Source organism: Candoia aspera, chromosome 10, assembly GCF_035149785.1.
Source record: "Candoia aspera isolate rCanAsp1 chromosome 10, rCanAsp1.hap2, whole genome shotgun sequence".
Taxonomy (NCBI): domain Eukaryota; kingdom Metazoa; phylum Chordata; class Lepidosauria; order Squamata; family Boidae; genus Candoia; species Candoia aspera.
The window spans coordinates 16,879,202-16,901,257 of record NC_086162.1 but is presented as its reverse complement, the minus strand read 5'-3'; the positions used below and the strand labels follow the sequence as shown (position 1 = coordinate 16,901,257).

The window sequence follows — 22,056 nt, the reverse complement described above, 5'->3', positions numbered from 1 at the left end:
TGCTTTGAAAGCTACTCACTCGAAAGGGGTAAAACCAAACCAGAGTGCGGTATGCCGCGCAGGTACAGACAAATGGAAGATGAAGGCCTTTTCTGAGCCACAGCTTTTGCAAAAGAGCAAGAGGCTGAAGCCAGTCTAATTTTTATCACGCTTACCTAGACCCTACTGAAGGTATGCGAGCAAGCCTACAGTTCCTCCGGCACTGCTTGGCGCTTGCTTTGGCAGAACCACCCCCGTGCTAGTGTGTTGACTTGCAGTCGGCTCAACAAACGGAGCCACCAGCGTCGGCTCTTCTCCAGCGTCTCTTGCCTTCCAGCCAAATACAGCTCAGCTTCTCTTCTGGCAAACACCATCACTCGTTCAGACCTGGCACCCAACCATTTCCTCCTCGAGCCAGACTCCGGGGGAGTGGGGGGGGGGAAGAACTGCCACTTGGCCACAAGTTTAAAATAAATTGCACTTTAATAAGAAAGACCAATCATGTCACAGCAGCTCCGAAGGTTCAGATTGCCAAAGACAGCCCTGCGTTTCTTCAGTGCTGCTGCTTCAGCCAAGGTTCAAAAGGCATCCCACAAAAGGTCAGAACCCACCTCTATCCCCAGGGGGAAAATGCCCAAATCTTGGGTGGGGGGGCTGTGTAAAATTCTCATTCAGTCACTGCGATGCTGTTACCCACAGCGCCCTGCTGGACGCTACAGTCGGAGCACGATATAGCCGCCCCACTCGGGGCAAGATACCCCTCTGTGGACTCTTTGGTTTCCTCCATCCAGAAGCAGTGGCAGGGTGGGGCTCCTGTCCCCATGCCAGTAAGTAGGAGATGCATCATGTGGAGTGCTGCATGCCCTTCTCAGTTCCAATGAACACAGTGATGTTGGTATAGAGGGGGTGGAGTTCCTTGGAGAGCAGCTGATACTCCAGGGTGTTCATACCGTCCTGCTTCCATGTTCTCCTTGTCCTGGCCAGCAAGTTAAATCTGCAGGGGACATCGGGAAGAATTGATGCCTTAGCTTCTCTTTCTCTCCCCTCTCCCCTCACTGCAATCGACAGCTTCCCATTAAGAGAACATTTATGCGTTCTCCATCACAGATTTCTAACACACAGTTTGCAATAAAAACCAAGAACAAAGATGTTCGTTTTAAGTAATAAATCCACAAACAGTCATGTCAGTATTTTTCCCCCAAACAAAGAAGACTGCTCAGGGTCTAAAAAAAGATTACAGCTGAAGTTTAGGAACAGATGATGCTTGGGAGAGTGAGGGATAAGAGAATTAGTGGCTAGGAAATGGGAGAGTTAGTACTGGTAGTCCTCGTTTAACAACCACAATTGGGGCCAGCTACTCAGTCGTTAAGTGAAATGGCCACTAAGTGAAACCATGACTGGTTATGATCTTCCTTCAGCTTGCTTTTGCTTTATGGACCTGCAAAGGTTGTAAATGTGAGGATTGGTCATAAAGATACTTCTTCATCACTGTCGTAATTGTGAACAGTTGCTAAACGAGGACTACCAACTGGTAAAGACAGAATTGGAAGGGAAAATGGACTGGGGTGAGACTATAAGCCAGACCTATAGATGGAAGGGGATATGCCATATTGCAAGGGAAGCTAGAAGGTGGTTATAGGGTTACTACTTTTAGAACTTTTAGTTTTACATTTGCTATTCTTTGGCTATAGGTTTCTAGTCCATGTTGTTTTGCACAACAAAAGCATTCTGGCAAGATCTGCCATACGAGAAATATATAACAACCAAGGGATTATCAGAGACCAAAAAGCATCTGTCTGACTATGCTACCTGTCCTTCAATTTTTCTGCAGATTTCTTTTCAGTTTCACTTTATCTTTTTGTGATACTTCAATCCTTGACAAGCTATTTCCCATCAGAGAATACGGACTTAAAATAAACGAGCAACTGAACATCCAGTGCTACCTGACCAGCTCACTTGACTATTGCATCCACACAACAAAATTGTTCCCTGCAACTCATTCATCAGCAGTGGTCCCTATAGTGTGCTTACATCCAGGCCCGGCAAATGCCAAGATGGCTACCAGGAACAGAAGAGAAGGAATAGTATTCAACAGGTGAACTCCACTTCATCAGTCAGTCTTACATGGGAGCAGCTTCTGTCTACAAATGCTTCTTAAATAATTCCTTCTACTCACCTCTTAGGATTCTGTTCATTGCCCTTGTCATGTCCATGTTTGATCATGCGGTAACGACCATACTGAATAGACGGGCGAGAGATAACCATTCCACTCAGTGCTACCCTGCAGGAGAGGGGATGGCCGATCAACATTAGCAGAAGCTAGCAAGGGATCGCAACAGACACGGCTGCCTCTAGAACCAAAGATATACCCAGGGAATGCACCACTACCTCACTCCAGATGGAAACAGGCTCTTTAGTCTCCTGCATAGGAAGAGTGGGAGAAAAACAGGCAACACTTTTTGCTGCCTTAATTGCCTATATAAAGTTGTCTCACATGAAAACAGGATACTTGCTGGAATATTTCTGTTATAACTCCACTGATTTCCTAATACAGACTATTAATCAGCAGTCTTGGGGATTCTCACTCCTTGGATTAACTGCTTCCAGCCCAGATTGCAGCATGTCCGTTTCCACATCTACCAATAAAGTTCTTACCTGACTGCAATGTCATCATCTTCGCCACCCCAGCCCCAGTAGTTATTAGGAAATCCATTAATCTTCATGTACTGCTCTGGACTAAGTGCTGAAACCCCTCCAAAATATGTCTTGTATGGAAGCCTGTCAGAACAATAGTTAAAGAGAACATTTACTTACGAGAAGCAGCATCCATGCATCAAGGTTGCTTTGAGAATCTTGTAAACGCTTAACCGGCACAGAGACTTGTGTGCTGACGGTTCTACCCCAAATCACAATTGTTAGAGAGTTAATTGAGAATTGGTTCCAACCAAACTGAAAATGGAGAAGGCCTTGCATATGTACCGCTAGGACTTTCAAGGGCCAAGGGCCAATTCTGGACAGCACTTGCTTCCAACTGTCTCTAGTCTTGGGACTGATCATACGATGGATAGGCTGATACTCATATCCCAGGATATCTGAAAGTCCTCCCTCCACTGGCTTGATGGAGAGCATCTGCCATTCTTCTCTGCTAGTCAGACAAGCCAATGCATTCAATGAGATTTCCCATCTGATCAGGCACTGTTTTCTATCACTGTTCCTCTAGAGTTCAAGGCTATACAGACGGTTCCTCTGCCACCAATTTAACAATCTGGAAGCTGTGGCCAGTTCAAAATAATGGCAGTGCAGACAGTTATGAGCGCCCCTTGATGTCCACGTGTTACACCTCTGCCCCGAAAACTGCATTGGTTGCCCATATGCTTCTGGGTGCAACTGAAGGTGGTGGTGGTCACTTATAAAGCCTTTCAATGCATCAGACCAGGTTATTTGTAAGATTGCCTCTCCCTGATTAGATCTGGCAGAAGAGGCACTTCACAGGTCCTGTCAGTTAAAGCATATCACCTGGCAGGACGCAGGAAGAGGGCCTTTTCTGTTGTTGCGCCTGCCCTGTGGAACATGCCTCTGGAGATCAGCTTGACCCCAAACCTACTGGCCTTTGTCAAGGCCCCGAGGACATGGCTGTGCTCCTGGGTTTGGGGGGTGGATTGTCAGGGCCCATTTTCATGGTTGGTTATATTTTTAACTGCTGTTAGCTGCCCATGGTGAGACAGGCAGCCATATAAATTGAAATAAATTCTTTCAAGCTGGGAAACAATGACTGGCAGCCAGTAAGTTTCATGGTTGAGCAAGGATTTAAACTCAGGGCTCCCTGGCCTTAGCCACTCAAATCACACCCTATTTCTGGATACAAGTTGAAAGAAAGACCCTTTTATAAATAAGATTTTGTTTCAGAAAAAAGAATATAGTATGGGGATTGGGAAGGGGAAGCAGCTGCATGCTTAGGAAAGAATATCACTACTCTCAAGCTTACCTGTAGCCAAACTTGTCCATGGCAACAGCCACGTGTTTAGGAAAATTATCACAAGTATAAACATTTCGATCATCCTCCGGAATGAGATCCACATCATGGAAGAATATGCAGTCCCAATCCTCATCTTTCATAGCTTCCTTGAAGCCCACATTCAAGAGCTTAGCCCGATTAAAAGTGTAAGTTTCAGCCTGGGAAAGATATGCAGCACTTAGCAAAATAATTTACATGGATAAACAACTGATATTATTGCGATTTCCCTCGAGTGGTTTAATCTCGCATCCAGTCCAACAGTCATTAGGTTTTGCATTAGATCAGTTGCATGGCCATCTACCATGTTTCCACAAGAGCCAGTTTAGCCATTTTAGACCGCTTTCATGTTTGTTCCACTTTTCAGCTTGACTCAATTGTCTGCAGCCAAGACTCCACAGCTCACCTCTCCCCTCTTCAAGGTAACTAGTAGGCACTGGTCACACACTTATTTTCACTTCCTAGTTCCAGTTCTCCTCTATTTAGATTTTGGAAGTGTTATTTTAATCTTGACTCCTTTCCCTTGGAACCCTTGTTTTATCCTGTTTCTTTGACACCTAAGTCTGCACAGCAGAAACTCACTCTGGGGTTTAGAGGAGTAACTCTCACAATCCTCTGCTATGGCAAAGTGCTACCACTGCCCCTCACCGTTGCCTAATTCTGCAAGCAGCTTTGTGCGAACACTTGTTTCCACCTGTCAAGCCCTTCAAGGCTGAAAACTCAGGAAACAACCATTTGGATTTCTTAAACAATTTTATGTAATGTCACAGAATCATGAAAGTCTGCCAAAGCAGTTTTCCAGATAACGTATACCTAGCACAGTGTTTCTCACCCTTGGCAGCTTTAAGATGTGTGGACTTCAACTCTCAGAATTCCCCAGCCAGCTGACTGAGGAATTCTGGGAGCTGAAGTCCACACATCTTAAAGCTGCCAAGGGTGAGAAACACTGACCTACCATAATTAAGGCTGAGTTACTGAATGTGCTTCTCACACTTCCCTTCTCCCTTGCACTAAGGAATATTTTCTGTATTGTCCCTCCTCCATATTCCCAGGGTCTGGTAGACATTCCATCGCAACAGCCTCCTCTCCCATCAATTGAGGCACAGAATCCTGGGGCTGGTGCTACAGGTATGGACCATGCATCAAGCTGGAGACTGCCAGTTTTCCACAACTGGAAAAACCATGACAATTCTGCCTGCTGCATCCACATCCTCCCCTGCTTTCATTCCAAACACGTGTTTCCTTTCAAGGACTGTGCTGACAAATGCAGGAAATTTTGCTCCTGGCTTCACCGCTGTCACAATGACATACCTGATGGATGATATAGATGCCATAACTGAGCTGCTGCCGTTGCAGGAAAGGATGCAGATAATAGAGCAAGTACTTGAGGTGTTGCTCCCGATTACGGTGGGGAATGATGACCGCAGTTTTGTGAATGGCATCGCAGTCAGGGGGATGGTAACGCCCCCCTTTGCTCACATAAGGATTCTTCCGCAAGATGTCTTCAAGCAACAATCCAAGGGGAAGGGTCACTCGAATGGGCCCTCCTGTACATGAGCAGAGAGATATTACAGGTAGTCCTCGCTTAATGACCACAATTGGGACTGGAATTTTGGTCACTAAGTAATGCAGTCATTAAGCAAATCAATGGTTCCCTATTGATTTGGCTTGTCGGAAGCCGGCCGGAAAGGTCGCAAATCAGGATCAGGTAACTGCAGGACACCGCAACTGGTCATAAATGCAAGCCAGTTGTCAAGCACCCAAATCGCAATCACATGACCACAGGGGCGGTGTGATGGTCATAACTTTGAGAATGGGATGTAACCTTTTTAGCCTCATCATATCTCTGAACCATCATTAAACAAACGGTTGTTAAACGAGAACTACCTATAGTCCTTTCCTACTGCCCCACGTATTAGTGAATTGGAGCAGTGTTTTTCAAACTTGGCAACTTTACGATGTGTGGACTTCAACTCCCAGAATTCCCTAGCCATCAAACCAAGGAAAAAAATGGGTCAGGCTATAGTATTTTGACATTAATGATCCTCCTTTGCACCAGCAGACTCAATGGGCATTCCAGCCTAGGCATAAGAGGCAATTCCCTGTTTTGAAAGTCTCTGGCCTCTTCCTTTCTTCTTCCCAATATGAGGAACCAGCTCTATTCTATGTCTGAAAAATGAGCTGGGTCCCAGCCAGACAGCATAGAAGAGTGGAGGAGCCTGTTTATGCAGACCTTGATGAGGATAATTCCAGTAGGCACGTCCTCTGCACGCTTCTCATCCTCCTCTGATACCTGCCATTTCCTCCCCCTCCTTCTCCAACCCCCTCACCTGCCCTTCCGACAGAGCAGCCTTCAAGCTTAGCCAGCCCTGAGTCTGCAGGCACTGACAGTCAGGAGCTGTGGCTTACTTAGGAGGAGGCTGGCATCTTCCCTTGACCACATCCTTAAATCCTGAAACAAAACACAAATTCTAGCTCCAACAGAATTAGAACTGACTTCAGAAGAGCTTTGGTTCACTTACCAAGAAAAGGAGAGACTTCGGGGCAATAGGGAAGCTCCTCAGGGGGCAGAGGAGGCCGAGCAATCAGGCTGAGGTTGGCGTAGACATCTCCAGGTAGCGACGCATTGGGGAGGCTGGCCAGCATAGTCAATGTGCCCCCTTTGCAAAAAATGCCTAGGAAGTAAGCAACACGTTTCCGGTAGCCCTCGTGGTACAGCAAGGCCATCACCACCAGCTGCACTCCCAGGAAGAGCAGCAGGTAGCGGCCACGCAACTGTAGCATGGCGGCACGGAGCCAAGATCATCTATCCATGGTGTCGCTAGGCTGAAATGGGATGGCAGCAACCAGGGAGCTGGAAGAAAACCGACCTGTTGGGAGTTGAAAAGAGCAAATTAGAGAGCTCAGTTCTCAGAATCGCCCATTAAAAATGCATCCACATTCAAAGAAACTAAACATTGCTCCCTACTTAAGCACGCTCAGATTTTTTAAAAAAATCTTTTTTTTAATAGTAATGTTATAATTAAGCATCCGTTGTAAGAGGCATCCTTTGCTAAAAGACTGGAATGCCTCACTCAGAAGTGCTCATGCTCACATCACCCAAGAACAGATGCCCTCCTCCCACTTGCAAATTATTTTTTCTTTGGAGAACCTTTATGGAGATTAATCGCTTCTTTGCCTTTTTAAACTGGCCCTAGTTCAAAGGCTGGATTCACATCAGCTAACGGCTCCAGTTTGGACTTCAACAATAAAGTGTCGTTTATTCTGTGGTTCAGATCCTTGGGGTTCAGACTGCAACGGTCCATTCTTAGAACAGCAGTAATATGTCACTGATGAGATGAAATCTCCTTACAGCAAGCTCAAGGGTAGGAGCATGCACATGGCAGAAGTGTCTGATGTCTTCCTGCCTTGTCAAATGCAAAATGCCCACTGGAAAAGAAAGGAGCGTGGAAATGGATAGACAACCACATCACTGCAAATATGTGCACCAAAGAGGGGGAAGGATGCTCAGTGGCAAAGAAATGGAAAACAAAGACTAATTCTTTGGGGTCACATTTCCTAGCACTCTATACTTTTTTTGCTTCTGGACTTCCACAGGTTGCAATTTGGGTTCTTTAGGACTAACCCTTCCATACCACGCTCTTAGCTTCAATCCTTGCTTAGCCAATTACAGGATCTCAGGGACGGCACTTCTGCTCGAGGGACTGGATTGCAACACCGAAGGAGAGCAAATTCCTTAGCTGCAAGCGTCAATGCTATTTTCCTGTTCGTCCCCTACAGCCACCACTAGGATACAGGGCAACAGCTATCCAAGGAACACAACAGGTGTCTTGACATCATGCAACAACTAAGGAGGAACAAGGAAATGGCAGAAGAAGTTTCTGAGTAAGACGCCACAGGCTTATGTAGGGGGCAGGAGGATAGAGTATGTCTTAAGGCAGCGTTTCTCAATCTTCTCAACTTTAAGATGTGTGGACTTCAACTCCTCTCTTCAACTGGCTGGGGAATTCTGAGTTGAAGTCCACACATCTTACAGCTGCCAAGGGTGAGAAACACTGTCTTAAGGGCTTGTTCTTCCTTGGAGAACATTACCTATAGCAAGAGAGTTGCTCTAGAAAACTTGGCTGTGATTAGGAGGTAGAAGAGGGGCATTCCCCCATGAATAAGGGTAGATGGTTAAGTTATGAGATTTCAGGTCAGCTGTTTTGAGATCTCTCACACAACTCTTGCCTTTGAACTTCTATTAAAATGGCAGATGTGTTCTAAACTTAGTGGGGACCATAGTAGGAAACTTTTTTAATTCCAATGAGATCTTTTTTCATCTACAGAAATGGCTGTGCTCTCCCAAGCTAGACTTTTATGGAATGTTTCATTTTTGTCTTCTTTAAATAGTGTCTTTAAAAAAAAAAACAATCTGGTGTCCCAATATTAATATGCAAATTCGTGATTTTCTTCATAACTGGCAAAAAAGGTATAAAACTGGCTCACGGCTAATATGCAAACACAGAAAACGGTTTGCTTCTAAGTAAGAATATATTATTTTACATAAGAGCTTCTCAGATTATTTCCTATTAGGTAACAATAGCTTTTCATTCATTAGCTGCTTATTGAATCCCTAGGTAAATTGTAAGCTGCCTGGGTCATTTGGGTCAAGTCATTTGTTACATATTGCAAAATAAATTCTGCCTTCACGGACATCCTCCAGTGTAGTTAACTGGAGAAATTTCAGAAGTCTAAACTGGGGCAATTATGTTGGGAGTCACTTGGCTGAAAAAGATCAGAGAGTTCCTGAAGTGATATGGATCTCTCTCCTACATAAAATCTTGATTCATGCCCTACAAAAAGGAGTGGAGGGTTGTAGCAGGGTATTGAAATGCAAAATATTGGGAACCCAATGTTTTAGCCTGGTCTGTTCAAGTTTGCTATGTGCCCTGACATATCCTTCTGTCTGCAGCAGAATGAAATTCCTAGTTCATATGTTCAAAAACAAGAGAGAGGAAAGGAACAGGATGCAAGTAAGATACTACTGATCAGCAAAGCCAGGGAAGAACAGATAAAATCAAATAATGCTCCCTTGCTGCTTCTAACACAAGTCTGGACTGCTAATGAAGAAAAGATAAAGGCTCCCTTGAGTCAGCTAAAACTGATCAAGGATCAACGAAGATGATCTCAGTGCTATTACTGAAAGAGAACACACCTAAGAGAAACCCAGAGAAAAGAGACCCAGGAGAAGCCCCCCAGTTTGGAAAAAGCATCTTCTTCACCCTTCATACAGTTCAGACAAAACAGAAGATAACGGATTTTGATCCTCTGGCTTATGAAGGCAATGAACTGTTTCTTCCTTCCCATGCAGGAGTAGAATCCCATACTTGTGGCATTTAATTCCGCTATTACTCCATGCTCCCGGCAAAGGCAGTTCCCCATCCCATAATATCATACCCAAAGGCAACTACTGTACCATCAGGAATTTGTTGCAAGTCCACATTGGACCTTGGTATGGAATTTACAAAAGCAGCATTACAAAACTGAGGAAATGTGTTGCTCTTTCTTACAAAACAAAACTGAGCAATTCACACAATGGAACGAGATGGGGACGGCTCATTAACCGGTACAATATTAATAAAGTCACAGTAGAGCTGCTGCCCAGATTAAAACAAAGGCTTAAGAAAATACTTCATGCACCCCATGTTCACGCCTGCCTCTGTATTTATCTTGTCTTCCCAACGTTTCTCCCCTGCCCTCCTATTGTGCAGCCACCAGGTAGAACTGTCACGATATCTAAAAGCTCCTTGAAAATCCTAAAAGCCACCCCACTCAACCCCTTTCTATTGCTCATCTGCCTCTTCCTTTACCTTCCCTTCTCCATATTCTGCCAGCTCCTTCTTGGTATCTCCCCAGGCACATCAATCCAACAACCACCCAAATGTTTCCAGAACATTGGCTGCCCCTGTTAAAGAGGCCTTATTCCTTGAACTCACACTCTGGGTCTTCAGGTGTCGAAGTACTATGGGGAAAAGATTTGGAAGACTGGAAGTCTTCAGGTGCAAATTTCCCCTCTAGGGAAAAGACAGTGATTGCCCAACCTGACAGCCTTCTTTAATCCATGAGAGAATTAATTCAAAATAGTAAAACCAAAATGACTTGGCAAATAGTCCCTCCCAGCTCTTGTGTCTTTCTTCGTATCAAATGCATCACCACCAAGGAATGAAAATTAAAAAAGAAGAGATTTTCCAGTTGCTGAGACAAATCTACCCCCTTCTCCTACCAGAAAAACAAGTTCTTAAGGACCCTCCTCTTAAAGGCAGGGCCAAAAGCATCCTCCTAGTAATTTCCCTAACTATCGTGTTTCATTGATACTATGTAGCACAATCTGATTCCTATGTAAAAAGCCATTCTGCTCAGGATTTGGCTAATCCCCCTCGGAATGTCTTAAGATATTACTCTTTCACTGAGAGTATTTATTTCTGCTTGGCAAGACTTCCTAAAGCATTGGGGGTGGGGGGGGGAGGCAGGGAGATCAACTAAGTGGGTTCTGTTGTAGCTGGGAAACCCTACTTTGCAGTAGCATATACGTTCATGGTTCATACGTGGAGCATCTCTGTAGAAGCTTTGCAGGGGGAGAGCCATATTACTCTATGGCAGCCAAAAATCAGAAGAAGTCTGGTAGCACCTTTTCAGACCACTGTAATAGGTTTTATTAAACGGTGTAAGCTTTTGTGAACCATAGCTCCATGGCCACTCCCTGAAGCTGATGAAGCAAGCTGTAGTTCGCAAATGTCTATGCCTTTTAATAAAATCAGTTAGCCTGAAAAGGTGCTGCCAGACTCCTCCTGATTTCTGAATACGGTTATGTATTACCAACAGAAGAGAATGTCTGTAGCTCAGGGTGGGACTGTGGACTCCTTGGTGCTCTCTGAGCCTGGCTGTCTGCTCGCGGATGTTTCATCACCCCTCTAGGAACGTCATCAGGGGTACGTTCATGTACTTGACTTGGCTCCAGTAAAGAAATGGTTTGCCCCTGTCTTTTTCCAGGATGTTTCTTTGATTGCTCAGTCTAGCCTAGGGTTCCGTGGCACCCTAGGGTTCCGCGAGAGGTCACGATTTATTCAAAAAATTATTTCAAATCCAGGCAACTTCAAATTAAAGAGGTACGTTTCATTCTTTATTTTTAGTTTAAGAACACTGTTCGTGCGTATATCCAGGCCCACCCATGAAACGAATGTAATAGTTTTGTAACTTCTGGCCTATATTTGAGCCTGAAAGTGCAGGGGTTCCCCGAGGCCTGAAAAATATTTCCAGGGTTGCTCCAGGGTCAAAAGGTTGAGAAAGGCTGGTCCGCCTATAGCCCTGGGATTTTCTTGTGGTCTCTCATCCAAAGGTTACCTAGGTCCAAGTGAAGGTTGACGAGGTGCTGCTCTGGGTCTGGAGATTGAATAAACTAGGATGCATGTAAAACAGTTTCAGTTGAAACAGCTGCTCTAACCATTCCGGAAATGTTTCAGACACAAAACACTGTATTTGGAGCTTCAAACACTTCAAGGTTCACAGGAGATCAGGTGTGCTGTTCTTAAATAAAGCACTAAACAGCCCCTGCTTTGCAAAAATGACTTTGGTGCAGACAGCATTACAATCTTTCCTTCTCACTCTGAATTTACAACACATGCTGTGGTAAAGCAGCTGCAAATGTAGTATTTTGACTCTTCATGTGACCCTACCTTGACCTGAGATTCCACATTCAGCTGAGCAAAAACCAAGGCTATCCTGATCTCATGATCCCACCTCATAGTCTTGGTCCCCCACCCTCCTCAGTAAATGGGACGTGATCGTAAATTGACCCAGCTAGTTTGCAAAATTTTGGAACATGGACTTGGGGGTTACAGCGAGCTGTTTCGCAGTCTGCAGACATGTGACGGGAAACATGCAGGTATGACAGTAATATTTATTCTACAGCATCTGCTGCTTTCCCAGTTTTAGATGGAAAAGGCTACCTGCTTACATTCTAAAGACAGCAGTTCTGCTAACGTCTCCCTGGCTATGAGAGGTATCTTTACTAAAAAGAAAATGAGTGTCTCTTAACTTTCATTTTAATATAATAGGCTGCATTTGTAGGTAAGAAAAAAGCTTGTGTTTAGCAATTGATAGTCTAATAGCACTTTAGTGCAACCTTCACAGTAATTCTGGTTATTGTCCCACTCTGCTCTCTTTAAAAGCTCCACCAGGGAGCCACCACATCCATCCAGCAGGACAGAAGGAAACCATCCAATCTACCGACAACCGAGAAAGGGAAAGATGGTAAGCAGTATACTGACATGCCTTAAGTCCATATATAAACATATGGGCAGGAACAGAATAACAAGAGTTGTTGCAAGAAGATGGATTCGTAACCAAGAGGAAATAGTGTTTCTGTTTAATCAACCTGCTCCACCTCTATTTACAAGTAATGGAGAGGAATAAAAAACACATAATTACTTCTTTCAGAAAGTAGGTGCCTCAATATCTGCACAATCTGTACAGAGAAAGACCTGGATCTGGACCTGAGGATCTCTTCATCCACCGTCGGTGAATCTTTCATCTACCGCGAAGAGAGCTTCTACAAATAAACAGTAATGCAGCTATTTTTAGGAGATGGGCAAATTATTGAAATCTTTCTAAAAATTATGGGGAAATACAGAAGACTCACCTGAGCCCCACAGGTTTTCACTGAGCTAGACCCTGCACTGGGTTTGGAGATAAATAGCATAAAGTTGCTCTTTGGGTGAGATGGGCGGTGATGAAATTTGAAATATAAATAAATAAAATGAAGTATCAATAAATGTTTTACTGGATAAATAGCAGCTACTGGATTGGGTTTTATAGGAATAGCTATTCCTATAAAGCCCAATCAAGTAGCTGCTATTTATCCGGTAAAACATTTCCTTCAATACGTGCAGAAATATCTATATATTTACTTCTTAAACTTAAGTAGCTTCCATGTTTGGTAAAGGAGGTGTGTAAGTATCAACAATAGAAAGGAGGAAACCTCAGAATGCAAAGAACCATTTGAATTGTCTGATGAGTCCTCAAAATATGAAAAAAAAACCTACGTCTGTGGTTTCCTTCAATACCATGTGTTCCAATGCCAACATTCACATTCCTCCTAGGTCACTGGCTCTTAACGTTCAGAAGACAAAATAGCTCTATGCATAGACCCCAACTGTACACTAAGCAGCCCCCATTTTACAGCTGAGACCGACTCCCAAGGAAGCACTCTGCATTGACAAGGCTGAGCTTTAGTGTGTACCACAAACTGCCTTATTGAGCATCACTGACCTTACTGTTTGCATCCCAGCTAAAGGCTGCAAAACTTGTAGGGGGGACCCCTGTGGCTCCTTATGGCTGAATGCATAAGGGTCCAATTCTTAACGTACAGCTCTACACTCATGCTGAAAGACATGCACCTTCTGTGACATAGGGACAAGCTTCCTGGGATTTTAAGAAGGATGGCAGAAGAGTCGATATTTGGCAGAGACACAGCCATGAATCAACCTTTCAATCCACATTTGAAGAAGCACCCTGGCTCTTTAATCTGGGGGCAGCATTCTTCCAAGTCTTCCATCACTTCATTTAGAAATACAAAGGGCTTCATATTAAGGATAAAGCACCCTATGAGGGTGGCCACCTGAGAAATCTTTAAAAAAATACTTATCTGTGCCAACATAAATGAAAACATACCGATCTCACAAAGAGGCAGTTTTGTTTATTCAGCAGAACTATGGTAAATCCTTATTTCCTGAAGCCCTGGATTTGTCTGATTCCAATTTCAATAGGGGTTCTGCAATAAATCAGACGCAGTAAAAGGATGTGATAACTCAGAATCAGTGCATACACCCAGGCCAACAAGCCCCAAGCCAGACCGGCAAAACCTGGCATGTACTCAAAGTAATATACAGTCATTTTGAGCCAAGAGCATTCAGCCAATTTAAACAGGAAGTGGAAAGCTGCTGGTGCAAAGCAGAACCAGCAAAGTTGAGGGGGTGGCTGGCTGGGGGGAAGCAGGTTCAGAATGTGTAGTGCATTCAGAAGAAGGATGAGACCTAGTCAATACCAGCTGTCGCTTCTTCTGCAGATAAGTCCTCTGAACTAGCTCATGTCATTTGCCAATCACTCCCAATTTCTTCCTCAAGATGAGCCCACCGTTCACTAACATGGATGGAGTAAGGGAAAATAATCCACCTCAAACAACAGCAATAACATGGATGGAGCAAGGGAAAATAATCCACCTCAAACAACAGAACGGGAGAATCCCTCTCAAGAACCGAACCATTACCCAGACGTTTTTCCATACCTCCTAGTATTCCATCAGATTAATTCTTCACTGCCTATTTTACTTATTATTCCCTGGGGAAAAGCGCAGAAGCTGTACCAGAGTTAAGCAATGGTAGATTAACTCCGATCCCCAGAGCAGACTTTGTATTCTGTTGCTTAGACAACGGTAGGTTACCAAGATTCCGTCCTTGGATCTACTGTTTCTTAAAGGGCTATCTGATCTAGGAGGAGGATTTTTTTTTAAGGAACAAGCCCCAGCTTGCAAACAGAATCCGATCCATTTTGACAACTTAAATTCAAGGGCATGTGTGATGTACTTTTTTTTTTTAATCCACAGACCTTGATCTAATGCATTCAGAAGACAATCCAGTGGGTTCATCTGAATCCATGAATTCCTCTAGGAACTTTTTCAGCAATTTAAAGAGGCAGCACTTTCTCACAGATGTGCAACCAGGGCATGCAACTCTGAAAGCCTTAGCGCAGTTCCCACTCTCTAAAAGTTGCTGAATTGTAATTTTTGTTTGCTTGGGGTTTTTTTAATTAAATGTTTAAGAGAAGATTCATAAACTATACAGATAAGAAACCAGTAAAGAGAATATTAAAAGGAAAGCACAAGTAAATATACAAGGGATCTAAAAACATCTAAGTGGTTATAATTTTCCATACATCATTAATTATGAATAATTGAATATGTTACTTCAGAGAACCAAAAATCAAAGCTCTAAGCTAGGATAAATATCAAGAACCATGGTCAATACAGTATGAATCACCAAAGCATTTGCTGATTCACACTGAACTGTAATTTTTAATATAACAGGAGAAAGTATAAAAAATATGATTGGAGGGTAACTGTATTTAACTTTAATTAAAATAAATTAAATCTAGGCTTTTCCTAGCTTCATCTACTCCTTTTTGGAATGCAGCACCCAGCATAGCACTCAGAAGACATGTATCACTGGAAACTCTGCCTAAATGATATTCTACAAATAAAGAATCTAAAAGAGGCCACTCCAAAGCCCCTTAGAGTTATCCAGAAGCCCTTTTAAAGTCGAATCTTTGCAACCTGTGTGGTAGCTAGGACTCCAAATCATGGAGAAAATCCATCTATGTAATTGCTAGGAGTCAGAAATGACTGGATGGCACATAGTCAATCCATCTTTACAAACAAGGGTGACATAACCCTCAGGAGTAGATCACTTCTCACAATTATTTCTGAGCAGGCTAACTGTGAGATAGCCCAGGACAACATTGCTCACGTGCCATTCATTCAAAATAGGAAGATGCCATTGTAAATATGGGTGATTAATGCCATCATGGGAACCATTAAGGAAAAGGGGCTAGCAAGTTAAGAATGGCCCTGTGCTCAAGGGGAGATCTTCTATTAGTTTCTTAGGCACTCTTACAGGAGCAACATAGCCTTGGCATTTTCCTCCCATTTGTATTTCCTTTAGTCACTGATTTGACTGTAACAACTGAATCCTACCACTTCAAACACCACATGAGGAATGCCCTCAAGTACACCCTACTCATTCTTGAATGCCTTCAGGTATGCCCTACTTAAAACATAAGGTCATAGTATCAATACTGGGCTCACTTAATTTTTATTGTACAACGTAATTCATTTAACCTTTCACTCTCCCACGCCTTTTAGATGACAGATGGAAGGTATCTCAGAGGCCATCTAATCTAGCCTCCATTTTAATGCAGGAACTGAATGCAGTGGCATTCCAGCCTTTCTTTAAATAGCTCCAAACAAAGGGAAACCCCTCCCCCCCAAATTTCCATAGGTAATCTCCTGCCACCCAACTCCTGTTAGTTTTTTTCTTAAAATTTAGCTAAAAACTGCTTTCCTTCAATTTTTATCTCCCAAGCTCTAGTCCTAAGGAGCAAAGCACAAACAGTAATTAGACACAGATTTGTTTGTGTGCCTGGAGAAAGAATTGCTGCAACCTGCAAAGAACAAGGAAGGCCATAAATCTGAGTTAGCTATCAAAAGGTTTATGTATGTACATGCATATACCCACAAATACAAAGCAACTGTCATGAGTAAGGATGGCGAGCAGGGGGCTCCCATCCAGACTGTCAAGCGCATGCGTAGCACTGAGGAATTGGTCAGCCATTCAAAGAGACACAGATCGGGACCGCCTTAACCTTTGGGGTTTATATGTCTGGGTTTTCCCACGCTTCTTCAGTTTGTTAGGATTCCTGTTAAGTACTAGCAATAAACATTAGAGACCAGTTCCTTGTCTCAGCGTGTTTCCTGGCTGTTAGGACATCAATCCTAACAAACCCCTACTCCCATCGAAAGAGGGAGGAACAAGAAATTAAGGGGAGACGTTTGGAATGTCTTCAGAAAACCAAGAAATGCTGCTCACCATCCTTACTCATGACAGCAACTTAAAATTCTAACCTTAGTTTGTTCTATCCCAATTCAGAGATAGAAAGCAATTCAGAAAATGACTAACCAACCTGGTCCAAGGGTTAGAATATATTTCATCTGGGAAACACTAAAACATGTACTGTATTACTTTTCTTTTGAAAAAAGGAGTAAGACAGCGGCTTATGAAAATACTGTATTCATAATTGAAGAAGGCTAGAGAGAACGTCCTGCTATTATATTAACCATTCAGAATCACCCGATGAAAGTGGCTGGCTGTAGATGCAAAACAGACCAAAAAATGTATTTCTTCATGCAATACAAAAGCTATCCAATGCAATTTACCATCATCAGGAGTGGCGATGGCCCCAGGCTTAGGTAACTTTAAAAGGTAGTCAGACAAATGAACAGAAGAAAGATTGAAACTAATGGAGCAAAGTTCATCTGTGGCCATGGCCACCAACACAAAACAGAAAGCCTATTTCAGTTGTTGTTTGTTAATTAATTACTGAATTTACACCCTGCCTTTCTGCTCAGAATAATCCTCAAGGCAGTTTACAGCCATTAAAAAATGAAGAATATAAAACAATACCAATAAAATCAGTCATAAAGTATAACTGTTAGGATGCACTGACAGAGGAAAACATCACCTGTGTCTTGCTTCTGGATTCTGGTCTAGCACCAGGCAGGACCTAGTATACCTGAGCTGATTTCAAAAGCTAAGGAGGATCTGACCTGGTTTGCATTTGGATGGGAGATGGAATGCCATCCCAAAATGCCAGGACTGCATCTTAGTTTAGGAAGTGGAAGAAAAACAAGAGACTGCATTAGGAAGAAGGCAAGGGCAAACCACTTCTGTACTGTTCCCGGTGTCAAGGAACTACCCGGGAAGTCATCAATTAAGTTCAGTTCATGGAAATGTTTGCTTTTCTCTGGATTTGAGGTCATTCTAACAGGACTCTTCAAAAAAAAAAGCAGGGAAATTACTGCAAAGACTTCAGGGGGAGGTAAAAGAAAAGACTATTATCCCCTCCCCACCCCCAACGTTTTCTTTACGCTGCTTTTTTTCATCACTCTTTTTTTTTTTCTTCATTCTAGTTGGGTTGGAGGGTAAGAAGCCTGTTGGATCAGACAAAACAGTCTATCAAGCCCAACAGTTGAAGCCATCATCATATTTTATTTATAAAGCATCTAAAATTATGAGGTGCTGAACAGTAAAATGGAGAGTGATAGTTCTCTGCCCACAGACTCAGGTCTAAAATTAACCAACATCCTTCCTTCTTATAATGAAACAAATCTGGGGGGAAAAGGGTAGACTGAAAACAAAAGGAAAGACTGAAAAACCTTTACAAAACAGCCACTTTTCTCACTTCTAGGAGAGTCCATTTTTCAGTGCCTAGACCAGGGTTTCTCAACCAGGGTTCTGTGGCACCCTCGGGTTCCACGAGAAGTCCCAAGGGGTTCCCTGGGGGATCACAATTTATTTAAAAATTTATTTCAAATTTGGGCAACTTCACATTAAAGAGGTAAGTTTCTTTATTTTTAGTTTAAGAACACTGTTCATGCCTATATCCAGGCCCACCCATGAAACAAATATAATAATTTTGTAACTTCCAGCCTGAATGTGCAGGGGCTCCCTGAGACCTGAAAAATATTTCAAGGACTCCTCCAGGGTCAAAAGGTTGAGAAAGGCTGGCCTACAGTATGAACTGTTCACTGGCATATTTACAATATGCCAGTTTACAAACTCCCTGATTCATCAGCATAATCACAAACAGTGTACAGGTATCTTCAAAAGTAACTTCAGTGCACTGGGCATTAGCCAAAACACAGTTTGAAACTGTCCTTGGCTGCTGCTTGCAACCAGGCCTGTATGAAGGTTGTTAAAAAGGACCAGACACAGATGCTGCATCTCAAAAAGCTGACAGGGAAGCCTTGGGCAACTTCGAGCTGTGTGGACTTCAACTTCCCATGCTGGCTGGGGAATTCTGGGAGTTGAAGTCCACACAGCTTGAAGTTGCCCAGGTTGAAGAACACTGGTATACACACTTCTTCTACTTAGGTCTACCAAATAAACTCCCACAGTGCAAGGCATGATCCAGTCTGAACATCACTGCCTTAGGGACCCTGGCTCCATATGCCTTGCGTTAGATGAGAGACCTATGCAGTGACTACACCCATGCAAACTGAGTTACAGAATTACACAGGTCTCTCTGAGAACTTATTTTGTATACGTTGCTCAGAAAGCCTTCATCAAAAGGCAGTGATCAGACCTGGCAGACAAAAGGAAGACAACTGAGCATGATGGACCTCATGTAAAGAAAGTTGTGCCTTCCAAACCACCAAATATGGTCGCAGAAGGAAGGGGAATCTACAGCCTGTAATAATGTACAAATGCAGGCTCGCAAGAAGAAATCTATTTCCTTTTACCTTACAGCATAGGATTTCAGCCTTGAAAAGTACTGAAGTCTCAAGTTCAAAACACTTTGCAAGAAAAAGCAAGACTTGCCTCTGCTGAGAACCTCCAAGGTAAAGCAAGAACAAGGTGTATTCAGTTAAGCTCCTGGAGGATTTGAATGAGCCAAAGAGCCCTGCAATTAGGAAGAACATTTATGCAGTCTGGAAATCTCTGAAGTTTAGGTGGAAAATGAAAGGTTAAAATAGTCATCCATCCCAAACTGAGAATTCCCAACAAGACGCAGCAACTAGATGTCTCATTATGCAGTTTTGCTGTATGCTCTGTGGTTTGTGGAATAAGCCGCAATTGGCCTGGTTATCAAACACATAAAACCCAAAGCAGGCAAACCATATTATGGTTCTGCGTGATATATAAATGCTGCCCACACTCTACACCAGACTTGCCAACCTAGGGGTTTCAACTCCCATAGGCCACAGCCAGTAATGACAGAAAGGCTGTTCCATTGGAGGCTGTCTCAGAACTACCTTTCTGCAGGCAGACATACTTCCGGTGGATGGAAGAGATGCCCTAAATATGAGTCCTACAGAATGGATAAGATCTAAACCCAGCTTCTCGGTATTTGGGGTAAGGGCCATTGATTTACCTTGAATGGAGAGGGAAAATCCAGGTCTTAGGGACCCCAAAATCCAGCTTTCGTGGTTTTAGGCCATTCCCAGGCTAAAATGTTTGGTCAGTTTGTGGCTTGTACTAATCCTGCCAGCAATAGTTTAGTATCTCGCACGCACCTAGCCACTTAGGTTGAATCAGTCGGCTATGAGTAAGTGGTCTTCTGCTACCGGGCAGCCTTCAAGTATATGGACGTTAATTCCCTGTCCATCACAACCAGGGCAAAGAATGTTGAGAGATGAAATCTGTACAAATAGAAGACACAGAGTTTGGGGAAAGCTGGACAAATTTATTGTACTAAGGTAGTCATCAGCACCAAGGGGAGATCATGCCACTCTCCTCTTCCACTACCCTAGAGTCATTCGTGAACACAGCAGTCAGAGGTGTCAGACTGTGGCTTCCCTGTTTATTTTCTCTGGGTTTTTAAGTGGAGAAGAAAAAAAACAAAACAAAACAAAGCCGCCACACCTCTCTCTCCCCCCCTCCCGAACAGCACTTCGCAGGCGTCCCCATCCCATAATAAGTAACAAGGGAGAAACCTGCCAAGTTGTTCCAGGCTCCCCCTTCAAGGTCTCCTGACTGCCAGCTCCAATTTTCCTCTCTTTTAGAAAGGAAGGGGAGAACTCACACCTACCCACACCACCAGATTCCCCCATTCTACGTTTTAATTAGTTCTTTCCCCACCCAATTGGGAAAGTAGCCCATTCCCCCAAGGCATTTCTCCCCCTGGCCAAAATATCTGACGTTAAGTTTGCCTCAGGTCGAAGTAGGGGGCAAAGGGGGCAGGAAGTGGAGAGCTGGGAGGGGGATAACCCAGCCTTTTATTCCCGTTCCCACTCCGGAAGGCGCTGCTCTCCCTTCTCCCCCGACCTGCAGGCTGGAGATGGTGGGCGCCTGGCAGTTCAACGCTTCCGGAGGACGCCGGGCTGGGAAAGGCGGGGAGAAGCCGAAAGGAACCGAAGGCGCACGAACACACGCAGGCACGCACCCCGGCCGGGTTCTCACAACACGCCAAGCCGACACGGGGTCTGGAGCTGCTCGTGCGAACCCAGCGCGGGTGGTTCGGGGGCTGCGACTTCTGCCCAGCCTGTTGCGCGAGCGCGGCCAATCGGAGCCGCTTCGCGGTGAACCCAGCGGAGGGAACGCGAGGAAAGTCGCCGCGCAAGCTGCCACCTCCGCCCAACAACCGCCTCCCAAAGAGTCCCGTCCCCGATTCGGCGCCGCGGCCGCGCCAGCGGAGATCAGTCCCCCCGACGCCCCGGGGGTTCCCTTGCGAGGAAGCCCGCACTCACTGCCGGGCGCTGCCTCCCCTTCGGAGGATCTGGCGCTCGCTGCCGCCCCCTGCGCCTCCGGGTCTCCACTCCCGCCGGCCGCCCCGCGCTCGTCGACGGACAGAGGGCCGCCCGCCCAAGAACGGTCGGAGGCGACGCGCGGAACGGCAAAAGGAGGCGGGGCCGCGCCGGAGCGGCGGCGCGCCTCACGCCCCGCCCCCCCGAGCGCGGCCGGGCCCAGACTCGAACGCCTCGGCCAATCGTCTTCCGAGGCGAGGGAGGAGGGGCGGGCCACGCGAGAGATGGGCGGAGGCGCGCCCAAGGCCGGCCAATCCGGGCCCGACCGCTCTCGACGTCATTGGGCGCAGAGTGGTGGCAAATTCACAAACCCCGGGAAAGAGGGCGGGGCCGCTGGCCGGGGCAAGCCCAGCGAGGCGGCTGCGGGAGCGGCATCGAGGGAGGCGGTGAGGGCGTGAAGGAATGGGTTAGTGCCTGTGTTCACCTAGCGTGGTAAGTTTAACCATGGTTGACTGAGGGAGCCAGCTGACTGAAATCAAGCCTCACGCTTAGCCAAAAATCTTGGTTTACGAACTTCAGCGGATGAGTTTGCCCGTCTGTTTAAGCGGGCAGGGTTGAGTCCTTGGTGCTCTCGGAGCTCGGTTGCTCGCTACGGACGTGTAATTGCCCAGCATGTTACCCAGACGTCTGCAAGCCAACAACCAGGCTCCGAGAGCACCAAGGACTCCGCAGGTCAACTCTGAGCTACAGACGTTCTCTTCCATTAAATGAGCAATAGCAGGGGGAAAAAGTCTGATGGGAACTTCGCACAGCAGTCCGGTATATCTTACTCCGCGTGAAGTCTTAATGACTGTGGGGGTCCGATTGGTTGAATTAGCATAGTTACTTTGTTGACATGGAAGTGTTTTCATAACATGTGTCAACCTTGGCAAGCTCTAGCCTTAATTTGCTTTACTGTGGTTTAGTATGCTTATTTGTGTGTGTGTGCCTCCAAGTCAGTGTTGACTCC

At 44.8% G+C, this 22,056-nt stretch overlaps 2 protein-coding genes across 3 annotated transcripts in view; one reads left to right on the top strand and one right to left on the bottom strand.

Moving 5' to 3' along the window:
• Positions 1-22,056, top strand: part of LOC134503551 (synaptophysin-like protein 1) — a 258,926-nt gene that overhangs the window by 171,602 nt on the left and 65,268 nt on the right. The gene's annotated exons all lie outside the window — the stretch shown is intronic.
• LOC134503733 (beta-1,4-galactosyltransferase 3-like) lies at positions 444-6,908 on the bottom strand. 2 transcript variants are annotated; one of them, XM_063312638.1, is made up of 6 exons: positions 6,514-6,895; positions 5,303-5,538; positions 3,965-4,152; positions 2,635-2,757; positions 2,156-2,260; positions 444-973 (listed from the first exon to the last, which is right to left on the bottom strand). In XM_063312638.1, the coding sequence occupies exons 1-6, from the start codon at positions 6,773-6,775 to the stop codon at positions 823-825; spliced, it is 1,065 nt and encodes a 354-aa protein (XP_063168708.1). In that variant the 5' UTR covers positions 6,776-6,895; the 3' UTR covers positions 444-822. The 2 variants fall into 2 exon arrangements, with proteins under 2 accessions (XP_063168708.1, XP_063168709.1); XM_063312639.1 differs by lacking the exon at positions 2,635-2,757 and having other exon boundaries at positions 6,514-6,908.